At 38.1% G+C, this 19,984-nt stretch overlaps 1 protein-coding gene across 1 annotated transcript; it reads right to left on the bottom strand.

Moving 5' to 3' along the window:
- Window positions 1-223: 223 nt before the first annotated feature.
- CAAP1 (caspase activity and apoptosis inhibitor 1) lies at window positions 224-18,922 on the bottom strand. The gene is made up of 6 exons (XM_088527299.1): window positions 18,741-18,922; window positions 17,409-17,609; window positions 15,461-15,545; window positions 14,875-14,950; window positions 6,037-6,110; window positions 224-924 (listed from the first exon to the last, which is right to left on the bottom strand). The coding sequence occupies exons 1-6, from the start codon at window positions 18,870-18,872 to the stop codon at window positions 581-583; spliced, it is 912 nt and encodes a 303-aa protein (XP_088383425.1). The 5' UTR covers window positions 18,873-18,922; the 3' UTR covers window positions 224-580.
- Between the last annotated feature and the right edge of the window lie 1,062 nt (window positions 18,923-19,984).

Genomic DNA, 19,984 nt, shown 5'->3' with positions numbered 1-19,984 from the left:
TCATCTTTTTATCTTGCCTAAAGTGAACCATCACTCATTTTAACACGAACATTTACAATACGGTGAACTGGGCCCCAAGAAGAAAAAAAGCATCTCACAGCACATCACAGAATAGTGAAGGCAGTCAAACCACAGAAGACCTCTTCAAAATGGCATATTTTAGTGAAGTATATATAAAACATTTTTCCCAAATAATTAACAAGTTGCTCATAAACAACTCAGCTGGTTAACTTCTAACCATGGATTATAAAGAACTTTGTTCTTTTAACCTTTCTTGAAGGCACCAGGCTCCTGGCATGGCTCTACACAATCTGTGTCTTTGTGATTCATATGAAGAGATAACCCAGCTCAAAGAGACACTGATCTAAGTGCAGCATCAAACACATCCTTTTGTGCAAGTCATGGATACGGCACATCAAAGTCAACAACAAAAAATAAAACGTTTAAGTCACAGGTCAGGATACACAATACATGTTTGAATGAGGAATGTCATACCCAGTCCAAATATACTTTAAAAGTATTGAAGAGAATTGACATCATACCATTCAAAACAAATACTAAAAATTAAAAAACCACCACCTTAGGGCTGTTTTTTTACATCACCAGCTTTCATTAAAGCCTTAATAGCTCTGGCTCTCATCTCAAGCTCCAGGAGCTCCAGTTGTTGTGCTGATGGCTGGACATCTTCTGATGGAGGAACAGCTAAGGTTGCTGCCTTGGGTTCCTTTGGACTGGATTCTGCCAACCCCAGTATCTCATTCACGCTCTTCTCAATGTCCTTCTGAAGGTCATCTATCTGACCAGCTCCACTTCTGACAGTACCTTCCTGAACATCTGGACACTCTTCGTCATTGCATGGGCCTTCAATGTCGCTATCATATGCATCTGCATTTATGCTGAGGACATCACTATCTTCTCCTTTGCCTGTAACGAAAATGTGACAATCATACAGTGTAGGAAGCCTAACAGGAAGATTTCCCTTTCACCTAAAAAATTGCTGCTGATTAAACTGTTTCTCTTCAGATTCAGAGAGTGACAAAAAAAAAAGAAAGATAATTGAAGACAACTATTTTCTTTCTCCTCCTCCAGTTTTAAGGCTGATCTAATTTAGGCAAGTTTTAATGCACTTTTTTCAGTTTATAAGACAGTGTAGCATAGCAATGTTGCAGGGTCTGTAAAATTTATTTCGTCATATGAATTCACATGATCTGTTTTCCTAATTAAAATGCCATAAGCTTTTATATCACAATGAAGTCCCTGATGTGGGGCAACTCTGGGATTTATCACGGTGTATTATTTTTAAAGTGAACTCAATTTTCAAAATGTAATTCAATAAAGATAGTTCTAAAGTATTTGATGTATTTTAGCAGGACGCTGTAGCTTAACAGGATGCTAAATCTATTAAAAAACTCTCTATCACTATTTCAGATGCACTTAGTTCAAGTGAGTAAAAGAGAGAAAGTTCTGGTATTGGCTTGGCTTTATGAAAAAAGTAGAAAAGGCCATGCAGTAACATAAAGCAAAGCTCTAACAATCCTTCATAACCAATCCCATAATTTAACTATAGTTTTTGTGTTCTTTTTGGCCTCATAGATTAGTAGTGCTCAGCCAACCTTTGCACCTCTGAACACCTACCATTAATATTGGTGGGTGCTTAAATGAACTATTCGTAGCCAGAGGACAGTAAAGCTTCTACAACTTTCCTAATTGTGCTTGATAACACCACCATGTGATAATTAATGCTTTGTTGTCTGCAGTCCATTAATGAGTATTTAGAACTACGTATCATACATATCTATATTTTTTAGAACACATACAATTTCTTACCATGAAGACTCACATAAGGTTCATGAGCTAGTTTATTTCCATATTGATCCCAGATATCAAAGTCTTAATATGTATGTCTTAATATGTATTAATGCATATTTATACAGTAGATAAATCTGTTTTTCCTTAAAAGATAATTCTTTTATAAAATAGAAAAAGAGCCTTAGTCTTTTTGACATACTTTTTTTTAAAATGTTCTCTTCCTCCGAGCTACTTTTAAGAATTACTAGCTTTTATCATCCATACTTTAGTTCTGAATCTCACATCTGCAGGGCTAAAGTATTATTGATTTATGAGTAATGCTCACCAAGAGCAAACCAAAACCAGAGATGCCGGAAACCAATGCAATATTTCCTCTGTTTGAAGAATTACTGCTTTTGGACAAGCAGGCAATCAGAGTTTCATTTATTCTCAGACTATTAAAAATGCATTAATATAATGCAGTCTAACACAGAAGGGACCTTTGGTATTCAAAAACACCATACGGTAGGGTATTCAAATATACATTTTGCTGATTATCTTCATATTACTGACCTTTTTCTCTTAATGTTGCATTCATTTACTGTTTTATTTTTGTAAAACTTTTGGAAATAATTTCAGTACCATTCTTTTAAATACATATGCCCCCTTGAAGACTGGAGTTTCAGTCTAATACAAGCAAGTCCATCCCTTTAAGAAAGGTAAAGCATCTTTGGAATTACATTTTTAAAAGTATTTCTTTTAAACTGTTCGTTTTTCTGTGTCTTTGATTATACAGGACTACTTAAAAATGCAACAAGAATACTGGGAGGCATTTCTTGAAAACATGAGCAAGAACTGAAAAAAATCTGCACACACTAATCTAATTTTCTAGTATTTTCTAATTTTCCTCTTGATCTTTCTGCAAACTCCTCTCAATCAGTGGAAATTCTGTGTAAAGGTCAGCATTAGAATAGACTATCAAAAAAATCCCTTTCTGAAAACTAGTTTCAGCAACAAAACTTAAGAGAAATCAATTTTACTGTGAAGAAAAACAATCAGGCTTTAGAAAAAAAAGCAGGCCATCTCTTTAAAACTGCAAATAGAACTGGTTTTGGTGCAAGTATGCATTTGCTTTTTATTCATAAGAGAGAAGATACATCTTTAGAAAAACATGATTTTCTTCACTTATGAAAAAACCCTCCCTCATGAGGTAAAACAAAAGACAACAATGCTAAGAACCTAGAATATAAATACATAGAAAATATGCATATACCTATTCTTTAAACCTTAAGAATGTTAAGAAAAATTATTGCTTTATCACATTACCTGGTCTACAGAAAGATCAGACTGTTTTTTTCTAAAAAAAAACAGTATTTTTTTCTAACCACAGCTCCCAGTTTTATTTATTCAGGGTTAGAGCTTTTTTTTTCTTTTTTTTTTCTTTTTTTTTTTTTTACCATGTATAAACAAATAAATAATCAAATCTTCATTCCTAACCACAGATTACGATTCTGCACAGCATTTGAGTCCAGAGTACTGATTGTTACCCTGACTGAAAAAAGGCTACCATGATTCAGGATCTTAGATATTCACCAATCATATTCACCAATCATGACTTTCCAACATCAAGTAACGATGTTTAAAGAACATGACATGAAAAGAAAGCTATTACACTGGAGAATATGACAAATATGAGAAATATGCCATTAATTTGTGCAGCATCTCCAACATCCCAATCAAAACTGATCAGTGAGAAGGTGGTTTCAATTCAGGAAAATGTAGGATTAGTCACAGGTATAAATTTTACATAGAAATTTAGTTCATGCTTTTTGTAAGATATACTACAGTTTCCAAGTAGTGAAAACTTAAAACCTAAAACAATTTTGAATTTATAGGAAGTCCTCCTCATAGCACAGTATAAAAAGTACTCATGTGAGACGCACACCTGAGGGCTGTCTTCAATTCCTGTGCTCCTCCTGTCATAGCTACTTCAAGATTGATATGTCAGTTTCAAATGCAGTTTTCTCCATTTCTCATATTACCAAATGAACTTTGAACATCAGCTTGTAAGAGTCAAAGTAGGTGGAAGATCAAAAGAAATGAAATACAATAGAATTAAAGAATGGAAATTCTGTGGTCCTGCTGCCTGCTCAATTGAACAATATTTCTCTGAACTAACAAGAAAGTGTGGTACAAACTACAGAAGTAAGCTTCTGGGCACATAACACTAAATCACCAACAAAGAAGAAAATTAAATTCCACTTTTTGTCATATTTGTCAAATAGTAAGGAGAAGCAAAATATTAACAGATGTTACATCATTCACTCATTCCCATGAAATTTTATATGGGCCAAAAAGCAAGACAAAATTGACTTGAGTTCCATTCAGAATTAGAACCATTAGATAGAGCACTCACACAATTCCAAAATGGCATAAAGTACTGTAGTCACACAACCACTTAGGAACACAAATCTTAATTAGCTGATGGACTTCATTTTCCTCTTTTGCAACTGTAATTTTACAGCTGCAAAAGTAATAAAAGTCTTGGTTATGTTCTCATTATCTCTTTTATTTTGATAATGTGCACTTTTCCTTCAGCTATTGTAGTGAAATTCAGGAATATGAAATCTGCTTTTGCTTACCTGTTCCTGTCTAGCCCCTTTCTTTTAGTATCATAGGCTGCAGCTCAGAGAAAGGAGTGAGTACATAGTAGTATTCCCTAAGTTAAACTGACATTCTGAAAAATCTTTTTAAAGCTAAAATCTTGAGAGGAACTGCTGTTATAACCCAAAGCTATTACATTACTAGGGTTGACAAAAAGACATATGCAAAAATGACATACAAAAGGACAATGAAGCAATCGTCCAGAATCCAATTATCAGTTGGTAGTACAGAAGTGGAAGATATCTGCGGAAAATCTGTCAGTTCCAATATTACTCTATATAGCACAACAAGCACTATTTAAAGTATTCCTCACAAAGACATAGAAACCTTCTTCCAACAGTTTTGTTGCCTTTGCTGCAACATCTTTCTGGAATTTTCCATTTAATTCCCCTCACTAATTACTTCAAGAAAGCTTCACAAAATTGTTCCAAAACGCACCTTTAACACTGAGTCATGAACTGTGAAAAAGGACTCACAGGAAGCAAATAATATCAGATCTTCATAGGAGAGAAATCTCTTAAGCATATGTAAGCATGTATCTTATAATACAGAATATACAAGCATATGTTGTAAGACTATACAACAAAATAAGTTTGCAATATTTTCTTATTGGAAAAGTTATCTCTGACATTAATCCAAAATAAAAGAGAGAAAAACAGTAAAAATTTTCACATACTGGCAGTTGCTATGCAGTCTTCATGTAAGGGCACCAATTGAAAGATATTGATAAAGGTTAAGTTGTTTTCTTATACAACAGGTACTTATCTGTATATCACTCATTTGTCTGCCTTTGCATTTCCTATTCTGTCACTGTAATACTTGATTATTTACCCACTGCATTTTTGCATTTAAAAAGAGAAAATATGCAGCAGAAAACTTTCTCCTCAGAGATCGAAGCATTTGAGTGTGGCACTGATTTCAAATAAAATGAGCTAGTCATCGAGAGAAGTAGGTGTTAAGCACCATTCCGATAGTCCTTAGCTCTGTACAGTCAAGGCAAAAAACTCACACATCAAGATTTAACAGAAAGATTAAATTATAAACAGTGTTTCCCCAGATAATTGTCATGAAAATATCAAAATGGACTACTGCAGTCTTGTCAGATCATCTCAGCACAATTTAAAAATGACTCTGAAAGCACTCCGACAATAGCAATGGTAGCATTAACAACTACCTAGATACAAAGAAACCGCAATGACCGAAGTTCCTCATTACCTGAAAAAAAAAAAAAAAAAAAAAAAAAGAGCCAAATGAGACTTGCAAACTTTATTTCACTTCCCTCTCTTTCTAATTTCTACTCCTGATGCTAAATTAGCAGTCTTTGAAGAGCTGTGATTTGCCTTTTCAGGCTATAAAACCTTTCAGTTCCACATGTTGAGGAACATTCCTGCAATAAACTTTTTCAATACTTGCCCTCTTTTACAACTGAGCCCAATAAAGAGTCTATAACCCTGTGCCATCTGACTCCTCTGAGGATGCTTCTTCGTGGTAACAGCTTCTGTTCAAGAGAGAGGTACCAACTGCTTTGAACTGGTCACTGCCCAGGATGAGGAATATCACACTTTGATTTTTTCAACTGCATACCTTGTTTTGATTCCTGACCTTCCAACTTGTGGTCTTCTCTTAGAGATGAAGTAGAGTCTATACTGTTATCCTGCCTGAAAGGAATAACAAGATATTTTTGTATATGTATTTTATCATATGAAGAGAACTTTTCAAAAAAAAAAAAAAAAAAAAAAAAAAAAAAAAGGGCTTTTCATCAAAAAAACAAAGCAAACAATCAAAAAAAAAGTGTGGTGGTAGGTTGAGAAAATAATACGAGAAAAGGTAAAAGGAATTGACGTACTGCTTTTCTAATTACTTGGAAAAGTTTTTTCCACTCTGCTGTCTCTAGTAATATACAGGTAACCTTTCTTACTATACTAGTCATTCAGAATAATAATCCTCAGCGGCAGCATCTCCCTAAAATCATAGAATGATTATGGTTATGGTTAGAAAAGAACTTCAAGATCACCGAGTTCAACCATAAACCAAGCCTGCTAAATCACGTCTCTAAGTGCCTCAATCTGCAGCCTGTCTCTAAAAACTCAAGAATGAATCATCACACAACTAAATAATCTGAAAAAATATATAGTTTCAGTTGTATTCAAATACTGTGTATTATTTTATTTTGCAATTAAGTAGCTATTTTCATGAAGGAACTATTACCCTACCCCATCTTTCAGTATCAAATCTCACATTTTTACACAGGCCTGCTTTTTAAAAGCAAATGCTTTTAAACTATCAGTTTTCATTCTGTTCGGAATTTGTTTTAGTCCATTTTAAAATATGTGTTTTTTCCTTCAGTTTAAGCATTTTTAGGCTTGACCTGTAAGATTTCATATGCTTTATACATGCTATAAGGAAGAGATATTTCTTGTCTCCCTCCCACATTTCCTGTGTGTAACTACTTAAAGAAGTTGTGAAAATATAAATAAGAGATTGTGAAATATAGAGGAAGAATGAAGGACAGTGTTTACAGAGGCCCCAGAATCACATATGGAGTCCACAACTTTTTTTCTCCAGTAATGGCCTGGAACCTTTCCCTAAGTTGAATATAGATCTGTTTTCCCAAAACTGTCAAAGATGTATTTTTGTTTCAGAAGTAAAACAGCCATGACAGGATGGAGAACATTGCAATGTTTATAGACAGTTTGGTTCAGAAAGAGTTATTTTGATGGTTACTTTCTTTTCTGTAATAACAAAGGCAACAAATCAACTGACTCTATATTTCTCCTAGACATTCTCCTACTCACTGAAATACAAATGCTTATGTAGATATGTCACAAATGACAACAAGAAAGAGTAGATTTTAACAGGACAGTTTCATTAGTACATAGCATGTGCAAAAAAAAAATAAATGGTTTGAGTAGAAAATGCTCACTTTAAGTGGCGAAACCCCAAAAGCTATATACTATCCACTAAAACTAGGAATACATTATTTACTATGACACAATTTTCTCAGAACATCTCAGTGGTGTGTTTTTCTTTAAGTCTATTTCTCTATTTACTCATCTTGCTTTATTCCATTCCCAGACAGGGCTGAAAGAGAAGGAACAGGTACAAACTAGATGTACAAGTAGGTATATTGAACAGGAAGTTGCCTATATAGGCTGATCTCCTTACAAAAAAAGGCTCAAAATTTGTCTCTTCACCTACAAAGAATTTATTCATTTTCTTCTTCTTTTAGTCCTCAGATTTGCAGCAAAAAGACTAGATGTATCACAAAATGGATTATAGCCTGTACGTGTAAGATGCCCAGGAATTCTACAAATAAAGTGTCCTTTCCCTTAGGTTAGGTGATTACAGATTAATCACCGTGAACATAAAGGCCCACTGAGAAGCAGAATGACAAGTAGAACCTAAGTAACCCAATCAGCACAAAAAGCACCCCTGACCAAGCTGCTTCTAGGGCTGTGAAAGGACAGCAACAAGCCCAGTGTCTAGATCTGAAACCTCATAAGAGAAGTCAACTGCAGATATTCCCCAGACATCTCTAGATGTCAAAGGGAATTACTGTTCCCACTTACAGGGTCAGGGGTCTGCTTACAAGATACCACAAACGGCACGTGGGGCCTCTGTAAAACTTGTTTTTTTACAAGGACTGTGGAAATGAGTTGTTACAGAAAGGACCAAAGGCAGGAAAAGGGGATAATACAAGCCAGTTCAGCATAAGCAGGTTGCTTGTTAGCACAGTTTTCTAGCTGAACACTGCACCTGATCATTGAAGTCTATCCTGTCTTCATGCTAAACTCTACTGCTACCTATTTCTGTGAATGAGCGAGCTCTCCATTCTGTGTGCCTTGTGAAAATCTAAGAGTTAGCAACTGGTCAGACTGCAGAAAGCATGCACTTGTTTCGGGGATTTTAATATCGTGCATGTACATAGATGGACATAATTTGTATACGTCAAGCTATATTAGCCAGCAAGTAGGGTAAGTTTGAAAGCCAGGTACCAGAGAGATTTTAAAGCCTGGGACCAAATTCCAGAAAGAAACCAGGGTCTGCATGAATATACCCAAGAAACCAGTGGACTAAGAGCTACTGGGGACACCATAGGTCTGGGCCAGCTACTGGAGAGACCTTTCTCTCTCTACACACGCATGCCCAAAGAGGTGCGACGACAGGCTCCTGGGGTAAGGCTCCAAACCTGCAGGGCCCATGTGTTCAAGTGCCAAGTTCAAGTGTTCAAACCAAGTAGACTAAGGGGATCTGGGCTGACTGAGAGTCAAAAGCCACACACGCATATATATATATACACACACATGCATATGTGTATATTTATATATACATAAGTTTATACATACACACATATATTCCATGAGTAATCTTCCCACTTGGATAGCTGGAGAGGAGGAACAAAATGACATCACCCTCTATCAATGTTCATGCACATGCTCCTAGCAAATTTGGCAACTCCTACCACTGTTAGTCACGATTCAGCAAACTCAGTCATTCAACTCTTGACCAAGATAAGGTCCCTATGCCCCTATAATCCTTACTGTGCAAAAGGCGCACAGGCTGAAAGCTCTTGCTCCTCCTGTCCCATGCACACACACACTTGATCCTTTTGATCTCTGCTTGACTGCATACAATCAGGCATTACAGTGCTTGGCTAATGTCTTGCTTAGGGAGCTCTCATTTAGGGTGATCAAATTCTTTTTTAGGAAGAAAGAAGTCACAGCACTCTAAATCTCTAATAAAGCTCTAACTATCTAGAGTCCTTAAGCCAAATTCCACTGAAGAATTATAAAGAACCATTTGATAGAAATTTCAGAGTGTCCCCTATTGAAGCTTTTTTTTTTTTTTAAATCAGAGAGTGAAAATGAGAGTGAAATCTTTGCCCATTGCAAAGTCATTATCAATGAGTACATTAAAAAATAGTTTTTAAAAGAATGTATCTGCTGTCAGTAAATCATTTTTGAAGCCACAAAGTATTTTTTTTTTTTTACAGAACATTTTACTTTATCAGAATTAGTTGGTTTGGATTGGTCAATTTTTTCTACTTAATACGCAGGTATTTTGCACCATCTTGTGGGCAACCATAACTAGTTCAGTGTACAGTCCATTTTTTCCTCTCACCTTGTTAACCGTGTTAGCAAGCAACAGTTTTTCAAATCTGAGATATAAAGGAGAGCAAAAATCCATCACAGTTCGCTATAAACTGGAATTTGCAAAGCTGTGGAGGCAATCAGGGGTTAAGAATGAGTTGGTGCCAGAAATGTAATAGATTAAGGCGCTAAGTGCAATAAGATATCATAAATCATAAAATATCACAAAGCAAATGTCGCTGCACTCTTCAAAAAGGGCAAGAAGCAGGACCCAGGCAGTCGGCTTCACATCTCTTCCTGGAAAGGTGATGGATCAGCTCATCCTGGGGTCAGCTCTACTCAAGTGGAAGAAAAGGTGATGAGGAAGAGTCAGCATGGATTCACCAAGGGGAAGAAAATCAGGCTTCACTAATCGGATTCTATGATGGGATAACTGGATGGATGGGTAAGTAAAGAACAGCACATGTTATTCCCCTTAACTCCCAGACAGGCTTTGAACACTGTGTCCAATAACTTCTTAATAGGCAAGCATAAGATGTGATGAATGGACAACACGGTGGATTGGGAGCTGGCTGAATGCTGGAGCTCAAAGGGTTGTGATCAGCAGTGTTGGAGGCCTACAGCTAGAAGGACCCCCAGGGATCCAATCCTGGGCAAGTTCTTCATCAATGACCTTGATGAAAGGACAGAGAAAACCCTCAGCAAGTTTGGTGATGATACAGAACTGAGAGGAGTAGCTGATAGACCCAAGGCCTGTGCTGCCAATTCACTGAGATCTGGACGGGCTGCAGAGAGGAACCTCCTGAAGTGCCTTTCCCTGCTCCTAGGGAGATATAACCTCATGTATCAGTACAGGCTGGGGGGGGACCTGCTAGAGAGTAGCTCTCCAGAGTAAGACTTGGGAGTACTGATGGACTACAGAATAAGCATGAGCCAGCAACATGCCCCTGTGGCCAAGAAGGCCAGTGGCATTGTGATCCCGCGATGCCTTGGGTAGAGTGTTACCAGCAGGCAGATGAAGGTGATTCTCTCCCCTCTACTTAGTCCTGGTGAGGCCACACTATGTAATGATAGTACTACATCCAGTTCTGGGCTCCCAAGTACAAGAGGAACACAGAGCACCTCTCTTAGGAGGAGAGGCCTCTTTAGCTTAAAGAAGAGAAGATTTTATCAGTGTATAAAAATGCCTTAAGGGAGGGGCCAAATTATTTTACCTGATGGCCAGTGACAGGACAAAAGGTGACAGGTGCAAATTGAAACACAGGAAGTTTAATCCGCATATGAGGAAGAACTTCTTTACTATGGGGGTGACGAGAGCGCTGGAACAGGCTGCCCAGAGACGTAGAGTTTCCTCACAGGAGATCTTCATGCCCGCTTGGATGCGACTATGCCACATGCTTTAGGTGTCCCTGCTTGAGCAGGGTGAGTTGGACTAGATGATCTCTGGAAGTCCAACCTCAATTATTCTGTGATCGGCACAGGTTAGGGAAAACAGTACTGGCTGGAGATTGGACAGCTACAGACCAAGATTCCAAGCTGCAGTAGTAGCTGTGTGCCATATAACTGGAAAGTTTGATCAACAGCAATTCTCTTGGTTTAACTGAAGTCTGTTGCAGAACAAGAAGACAGAAATAATTAACAGTAGAGACCTGAGAACCGCATACTTGAGGTATTCGGAACTCTCCAGTACTGAAATGCATCTATTGTAATAGCAATTTTCAGCTTTTGCTTCTGTCCTTCTACACTATTTAAGAATTTTTAGAATCAGCTTGAATTTCAATTTTGAATATGATAGTGACAAAATAGCAGAATAAATGTTTTATATACTGAGGGAAATGGCTGAAGCTTTTTACCAAGCTGAAGAAAAATATCAAGACCTGTGGTTATCAACAGAATGAGGACTTTCACATATGTATTAGAAATATGAAGAGTAATATTGCAATTAAAGATGAGATGCTATATAAGACCTCTGTATTAAGATGTGAGTTTTGCAACTTGGAACCCTCTCTGCATTTGGAGAAGTTCTTCTAAATCCCTGCTACTTTTAGGCACGGACATGCAGTTAGACTTAATTTGATCTTCAAAGACAGATATGTATATTTAGGGAAAATAAAAAGCACTGTATGACCAACATACTCTTCCAGGAAAGTCTGTATAATAGGATGAATTTTGAATTTCTTCAGATGTGTTGGTTTAAGCCTTGGACTTCTACTGATAAATGTATTGTTTAAGCTTGTCAGTATTTAAAGCAAAAAAACAAACAAACAAACAAACCCCACAAAGCTAGGATCAAAGAAACAAATCAAGCTGATCTTACCAACAAGCTAATAAATCTGACTAGATTGTCTCACTTACAAGCCCAAGTAGTATTTAAAACAAACAAAAATAACCTGTTGTGTTGTATCATTGATACACGACACAATCTACAAGTGTAGCACTTACAAGAAATACTGACATAAACTGAACTGAATTAGCACTGACAGACAAACGAATTGCCATTCTGCTTTGTGAAAAGCCTCTTATCAGGACAGAAAAATGTATCCATTTAAAGTCAATTATAAAAAAAGTTTTTATGATCATAAGCAACATAAGTATACTTCAGTGACTGTTTTGCTATCTCTTCACTGTTGCATCTTTTATCTGCTACTAATTTGTTGTTGCTCTGGTTGGAACAGATTTCAGAAGTTACATTCATATTCATTCACAGGCAAGTTACAAAAGAAAAATCTCAATTACTAAAGATTACAGCCCTTTAGTTAAAAAAAAAAAAAAAAAAAAGGGTCATTTTACTGTTGAGGAAGCATAATAGTGACCAACCTACTAAGTCAAAGCTTAATCATAAATAAAAACAACCTTAACTTTTCTCATTTCACTTATTTTTTGCTTTATTTCTCTACCTTCGTAACAGTTTTCTATTTTTATTTTTTCTTAAGGCTAACATGTTCGACCCCATGGACCAAGGGCTCTCTTCAGGTTTAACACTCCCATATGAAACACTATTTTAGTCTCCCACCATGAAAAAGGGAAAGGTAAATGTACCATACTTCCTACACTGAAACAGCAGGCCTCAGAAGTTTGCAGGCATCTGAAATATTTAAGTTTTCTAACAGTATTGAGAGGGATTTACAAGAAGCAGAGGTATCTCAACCATTCTCTGTTCTTTAAAGCGAGGAACAGCAATCTCTGTACTTTCTTTTTCCTCTTCAACACCTAGTCGATTTTATCTGCTCACTTTCTCATCAGCTAAGTGGTTATGTTAGTTTCTGCTAATTGAAGCAAAGATTAAAGATGCTGATCAGTTTTAATTCTGCTACACTGATCACTATGTGAGAGAATATGCAATGACAGACCATTTTGGTTACTCTTTTTCCTGTACAGTAGTAACTAAAATCAAAATATGGGTACTACAGATATCCTTGATGTTTTTCTGAAAAAATTTCCTAATTGCTGCGAGGACAAGTGAAAAAGGACTGCCCAAATGCCTTTAAATACCCACTGATTAAAAATTATATTTCTCTTATTTTGTGTTTTATTCATTAAGTGACAATAATTTCCACCTTTCATTCTCCTTTCCTCAACTCCAGCCATTACTTTATCTGCATTTAAATAAAATTTTACTAATTTTTCTGTAGGTGGAGGTTGTAAAAAATATTCTGAACAGCAGTTTTGAAATCTACTGGGGCCAAGGAACTACCTTCCTGAGACCTGATAGCAATGAATCTGCCATTCTTCTCTGGGTTAAGAGTTTTTTGAATCAGGATTTAAAAAAAAAAACAGAATTCCTCCACACGCCACGTTTTTGTGTCATTTTTCATAGCTTCCTTAGCCAAGGAGGCCACTCTGTTTAAAAATTCACATCTCAGTATCTCTACACTTAGGAGAGCCTTTGTGCTTTTAAGAACCTAACTATGACAGGCAAAGATCAAGGAAAATCACTAATAACTTCTTAAAGCCTTTGAGCCAAAGATAAGAACAGAAACTCTTGAACTTTAAGGTCTCTTGAATCAAAATAGTGACCAGAATATGAAATCTGGATTTCTGTCACCCTCCCCATCTCAAGTTTGTTAGGTCTAGATGAACTAGCCAAATCAGCAACTAAAAGGCATCTTGTCATGTAGCTTGGTGTAAGCTAGAGCAAGTCAACTACCTCTCAGAGTGATTACTAAAAATGGGACTGGACTTGTAATAGTTGGTAGAGTGCGTCTGATGACGATTAACTTTATTTTTCCTCTGAACTACTTTCCTATTTTCTGCCAGAGAATGTTCACCCCATCTATAAATAATTAATTCAGCAACATATTACACAAGATTTTGTGGCAGACAGTACAGCTTGAGACGGAACAGCGCTCTCCCATGACTTTGAAGGACCAGCGTATACTGGTCCTCCCTTTGCTATTCCCATGCGAAACTTACTTCAGAAAGTAGTTGGACATGGCACGGAGCCATCCTACCCGCATCTGCAAGGCCACGAATCCACAGCTGAGTGCATAATCTTTCGCGTAACTAGTTAGACTATTGGCTTATTTAGCAACTGCACTTTGCATGCTTTTTCAAATAAGGTATTGTATGCGGGACAGTACGATACGTAAGTTTTATTTGATGCTTAATAAAGGTCTTTGGCTCATTATACCTGAGTCTGTTTCTTCAACACACTACAAAATCTTTGTTTTTAACAGACAGAACTAAAATACAAGTATGTTAAGAAGTGTTGGCTTTTTTTTTTTTTTTCCAAACCTGACAGACCAGTAACATTTCTAAACCTGATAGTCTAGGAATAAGCAATCAGAAACCTCTACCTGAAATCCTAAAATTTATATTAGGACCACTACAGAGATCATGTGATCCGGTGAGTGACAATGCTATTCCAAATGGGACCACAGGAACCAAGGATCACAGAGAAAGATGGAGAGGAAGAGGTATCTCAGATGAATTGGAATTACTCTTAGTAGCGTTCATTGCCTTAAGTGTGAAGGAGTTATTCAACTTACTTTAGCTCAGTGAAAGAGTTAAACTAACCTAAACACTTTCACTGCAGGTTAAGGATGTGTATAGGTTCCATCTATACTACAATACAACTAACAGGTAATAATGACACTTCAAAACTCATTTATGTGCCTAAAAAAAAAAAAATCAATGTTACAGACTGACACAGATGTTTCTGCTAACCAGCATTAAATTTAAAAACAGATTACTATCATTTTACTGGGTTAATCACATAGTTAAGAATATAGTGATGGGGTATTTCAGTATTACATTTGATCACTCCTCACAAGAAATTCCAATATCATTCAGTATTTCTAAATTAAGTTAGAAAGTGTTTTCTTTTACTCACTGACTGACTGATTCACCTCCAGTCTTGTCTCCTCCATCTGCATCCTCATCAGTATCAGACTCGGCTCCATTCTTGCCTAAACATATGCATTTTAAGCACATGAAATTTTAAACAGTTAATAAGACTCAACGCTATATAATTAGTCTTACTTTTGATGATCAAGAGAATTATCCTCCATTCAAAAGAGATGTACTAAAATTAAACTTACCCAAATTAAAAAAGTTATTTCTGAAATAGCTGCTTGCCACAAGCTATCACTAATATACAGCCTTTTTATGTTGCATTAAGTTATTTAAATACAGAGAAATGGTTTGGCTGGTACAATACTTTATTCACTATACTCACTAAAGTAAACTTTGGGAAACATGAAAAACTTATCAAAGTTGTCCTGCCAAATTAGAATTCCAAAGTATTCCACATAATTGACAAGATAGCATTACTATTACCAAAATTAGCCCTTCACTGTCAACTATGAGTTCAGTAAAATATTGAAAAGTTGAAATGTCATATCCTAAAAAAGGTATGCAAATGCAGTCTTTTTTTTAAGACACCACTGTATACCAGAGAAGAAAAATTTAATTCATACCTTCAAGAATCTTCAACAGTTTTTTTTCAGATAACAGCTCCAACTGCTCCAAGCAAAGCTTTCTGATTTCCTCAATCGAACAGTTCTAAGAAGACAGTTAAGGCAGACCTCTAGTTAACAATTTTTTTTAATGAATGGTATGCTCCCCAATTCAACCCCACTAAATGAAAAGCTATCCCAGATTAAAAGCAAAAACACACCACACTGGTAGGTGTTTCAAATGCAAGAACTGCCAAAAATCTTTTGAAAGATTAAACAAACAGTATCAATTACTTGACCTATGACTGAGCATTTTCTTTATGGTGAGCATTGTTACTGAGCAGTAAAAACACTGATGCATAGCAGTGAAGCACAAAACAGTAAAATGACTGTAACCCAGATTATCCTTAATTTTCTGTCAGTAGGAGTAACCGGATTACACAACCAAATCTGCACAGAACAGGGCCAAATGCTGAATCCAAGCTCAGAAACCGAAGCAAACATTGCTAGTGACAGAACAACAACAGGAAATATGTAAATAGTTATGTATGAAGTTTGAGAAATGGATCTCATTCTCATTCTTCAGACACAAACTGAAGCCATGTATACAACTCTGCCACAAAGCATACAGGTTTTCCACCTAACCTTGTCTCTTAAAAAAACAACTGGATAGAGCCTTCTTCGTTAAGTGACAGGGAACTATGATACCATATCCACGTACCAAAATTTGTTAGCGCTGGGTATTTTGTAACACTGATGCTACTGTAGGTATGGCTCTATACCACAAACCTCTTTACTATCTACTGCTTTTGCCTCCACCCACTCCAGACCTCTTTTGTTCCTGCATAGTTGAAAAAAAGGTGAAACTGCATGCAATTCAGTAGCTTGCTTTGAATAAGTATTGTCTCAGGTATACTAACAATGTTACTCTCAGATCAACACAAAAATTGAGGAACAGCGTAAAAAGCAAGCCAGGATTTCAGCAACAGCTGAACAGCAGGAAAAGGATAAAGAACCATAGAACTATACCAGATCTCAAAAACATTCTACTTTCAAGCTTTACATAACCTTGGGAAGTGGGGAGGAAGAGAATATTGCCAGCTCCCCACACATATCTGTGACCAGCTACAAGCAGACTGCACTCCTGTGTTTCCCACACCAAAAGGAAGGTTGTCAAGGCTTGGAGATAAGACCTGAACAGGCATCAAGACCTGGGAAACAAAAGCTTCCTCTCACTGCTAGGGTAGCCTGATGTTGGGGTTTCAGTCATCCCTCACCCCATGACTGTGGGGGTAAATGTCTTAACAAGAATGGAGGAGAGCTGAATCCTGCAGCAGCAGGGACTGCAACAAAGTGAGGAGAATAGCAACCGGGCTCACAATTCCTCCTCTTGGGCTTTTCATGGGTGGCAGCAGCTCTGTCTCAACCTGCAAAGCCCCTCAGGAGAGAGGCACCTTCCTGACACTTCTCCCCTAGAACTGAGTGTGCGTTGGCCACTGAGCTAACAAATGTATGGTAAGATTAACCAGAATTAGTTTCCCTAATTCATTCGTTTGGGTAGTTACATTTACTATAAATCAGCTAACTTTCTTTGTTGACTAAGTAGTCAGCGCTAGCACAAATTTTAATGTTATTAGAAAGTAAGTATTCTAGCTGAGCTAAGTTTCTGCTCATAAGAATTACTATTCAGTACCATTGTAATTTGCATAGTAAATTTTGATCTTTGAGACAAGTTGTGGAGTCATGCAGTAAATCTCCTTCTCCCCCTCCTCCCCTCCCTAGTGCAACAGGAAACATATGTGGTCTGGGACTTTAAGGTAGTCAGTTGTCCTATGACTTGTCCTTGAGTTGAGAAATAAACAGGAAGATTCTTTGTTGGAAGACTTCTAGACTTGAAAGAGAAGCAGAGTTTCTTACAGAAGCATTCAAGCCTGCAAAATCAGTATAAAAAACAAATGTATACTAGTACCTTTAGGATATCAGGCAACATCTTCTGTAGTTTCTTCTCTCCTATGACACAGAAACACTGTTGAAGCATTTCTTTTTTGTCTGCGATGTAGAAACTGACTGGTTTGAGCGTCACACTGAGATCTAATCCACCTTCCTCTATATCACTGGGTTGCTCAGCTTCTTCCTTTTTATCCCCAGATGGCACATTGCATTTTGCTTCCTAAAATTGAGTGGGAATATAGTTTTCATCTTTACTAGTGAATTAGAAAAGAAGAAAACTCACAGCTTCATTTGTTTTAACAACAGTTCTTCCTTCAGAACTATTTACAACTGTAAGCCACTTACAAGCTTCAAAATACTCTTTCTGCTTGCAGGAGGAAATTATATACTGGAGCAATCTCTAAGCAAAAGAAACTCTTACAAACCCTTAAAGAGGTGTTAACAACAAAGTACTATCTGCAAATGCAACTGATTCCTCTAGTTGATGCTTCTTTTCATGCTTTAAAGCCCAAGAATATATTTCTCCAAGTTTCCAAGCAGTTAAAGGATGTAGTAACTTAAAATTATCCAGCTAAAATGGAGATTTGCAAACAGTACCCTGTGTGGAACACTTTTTTGAGAAATGGCATTCAAATCACAAAGTTCTCTCAGTAGAGCATATATAACATAGTCATTATATATATATAATGATTTTATGTATTTATATGTGTATTTAATAGTTTTATATAGATATACACACGCATGTACATCTATATAAAATGATTAACAGGCATACATTTTGCAGGTTGCTGAGATTCACTCAGGAGTTGAATTCACACAACCTGCTGACCACCTTAGGAGACAAAACTTCCTAGAATACACTCACAACTCTGAAAAATAAGCCTCACAATGCAGGCTTGTGTCTCGTGGCTTGTGTCCCTTGTCACTTTTCCCAGAAAAAACACAGATGAGTTCCTCCTTGACAGGTGCATGAGAAGCATCCTGCCGCTTCTCTTCCTTGCCTGCCTTTGCTAATAAACCAATCAACCCGGTCTCTCGTCTATCGGGTTTCACACAGATGAATTTTGAGTTGACATGACTGGTCCTCTGTGCACCAGTACAATGTAAGTGTAAAGCGCACACAATACAGGCCCATACACACATAAAGAACCTGTATAAAAGCAGGTATTATAGCAATCAATGAGCCAGCCGAGGACGTGTGGCTGGCGGCTGCAACGGAGCCGCCAGGGAGGCCAGGCCCCGCCGCCGGGGGCGGCACGGGAGGTGGGTCACGCTCCGGCCCTACCGCCGCAAGGACCTGGTTCCCACCGCGACACGGCGAAGGGAGCGGGTGGGCCGCGGCCGGAGTTACCTCCGGGACATCGTGGCTGGACTCCGTGCTCCGCCGCTTCCTCTCGCTGCCGGGAGGCCCCGAGGCTCCCTCCGGGCAAGCGGAGCGAGAGCGGCGCCGCTTCTTCTCCTTGGAGGACTTGCGGCCCGGCATAACCACGCAGGGAACCACCACGGCGACCGTTACCGCCGCCCCAACGGCGACCGCCAGCCCGCCTCGCGTGACGTCAGCGCCCTTCCGTTGGGGCGTGGCCGGGAGGCCGTTGGGGCGTGGCCGGGAGGCCGTTGGGCGTTGCTCGCCTCAGCGTTCGCGTCGGGGTTGGGGCGCTGACACCTCCCCCTCTGCACTCAGGACCTCAGTGTGCGATGGGGCTTGGCGGTTCTCTGCGAAAAATGAAATATTCTCTAGTGAAAATTTAAGTCTGGTTTTTGTTTTTTTTCGTCACACCTTCCCCCGCCCCCAAACTCCCTGAAATGCAAGGGTCTGAAGAACAGGTCCAAGTCGGGGTTTACTTACAGCTGAAGACGGCTCTGCCTTTGTAGAAGTACACAGAACTCACCTGTAGAACTGCTTATGCTAACTTGCAGGTAGGCTCATAAAACTGTAACTTTTGTAAGCTCTCATGCAAGTGTTTTTGACCTTGAAGAGAATTTTCCCATCCAAAGCCGGGGCTCTGGCCAAGTCCCAGTCTCAGATGACAGGGAAAGTAGGACATACCAGATGTTACTGCTCACAAAGAAAATGCAAGTTTTGCTGATTTGGTTTTATAAAAGCTGGACCCTCTCACAGCGACTTTGGAGAACTCACTCACAGGTGGACGCACCTGTAATTGCTGGGAAGGCTTTTCAAATCCTCGCTGCAACAAGTCAGTTGTTCCTCAGCATCTGTGGATCTGGATCATGGTAACGTAGTTAGCTAATTAAGGATGTATCTTTCTCTTAATCACTATTCTCTTTTCTGTATAGTAATGGTTAAGTGCATTACCTTGCTTATTTTGTCTGTTGTTAAAACCTAGGACATAGTAAGCTTATTGATTTGTACACGACCATTCTTTCTCTCGGTGTCTGGCTCTTTCTGCCCCCACCCCTCCACATCGATTGGCAAAACACTTCCTCAGCTTTTAACCCGTTACTAATCAGTGTGAATATCTCTTTTCCTTGGACAGCTGTTAAAAGCTAAGGAGCCTGTCAGAAGTCTTACAGAAGCCCAAATCCATATCAGCAAGTCCGAGGCAAATCCAAGCAGTCACTTCCCCTGGGCTGTGT

This window comes from Tinamus guttatus, unplaced genomic scaffold (assembly GCF_059628265.1).
Source record: "Tinamus guttatus ecotype Peru unplaced genomic scaffold, ASM5962826v1 Tinamus_guttatus_pri_ptg000276l, whole genome shotgun sequence".
Taxonomy (NCBI): Eukaryota; Metazoa; Chordata; class Aves; order Tinamiformes; family Tinamidae; genus Tinamus; species Tinamus guttatus.
The sequence above is the reverse complement of the archived record's forward strand: the minus strand, read 5'-3'. Positions and strand labels throughout refer to the sequence as shown.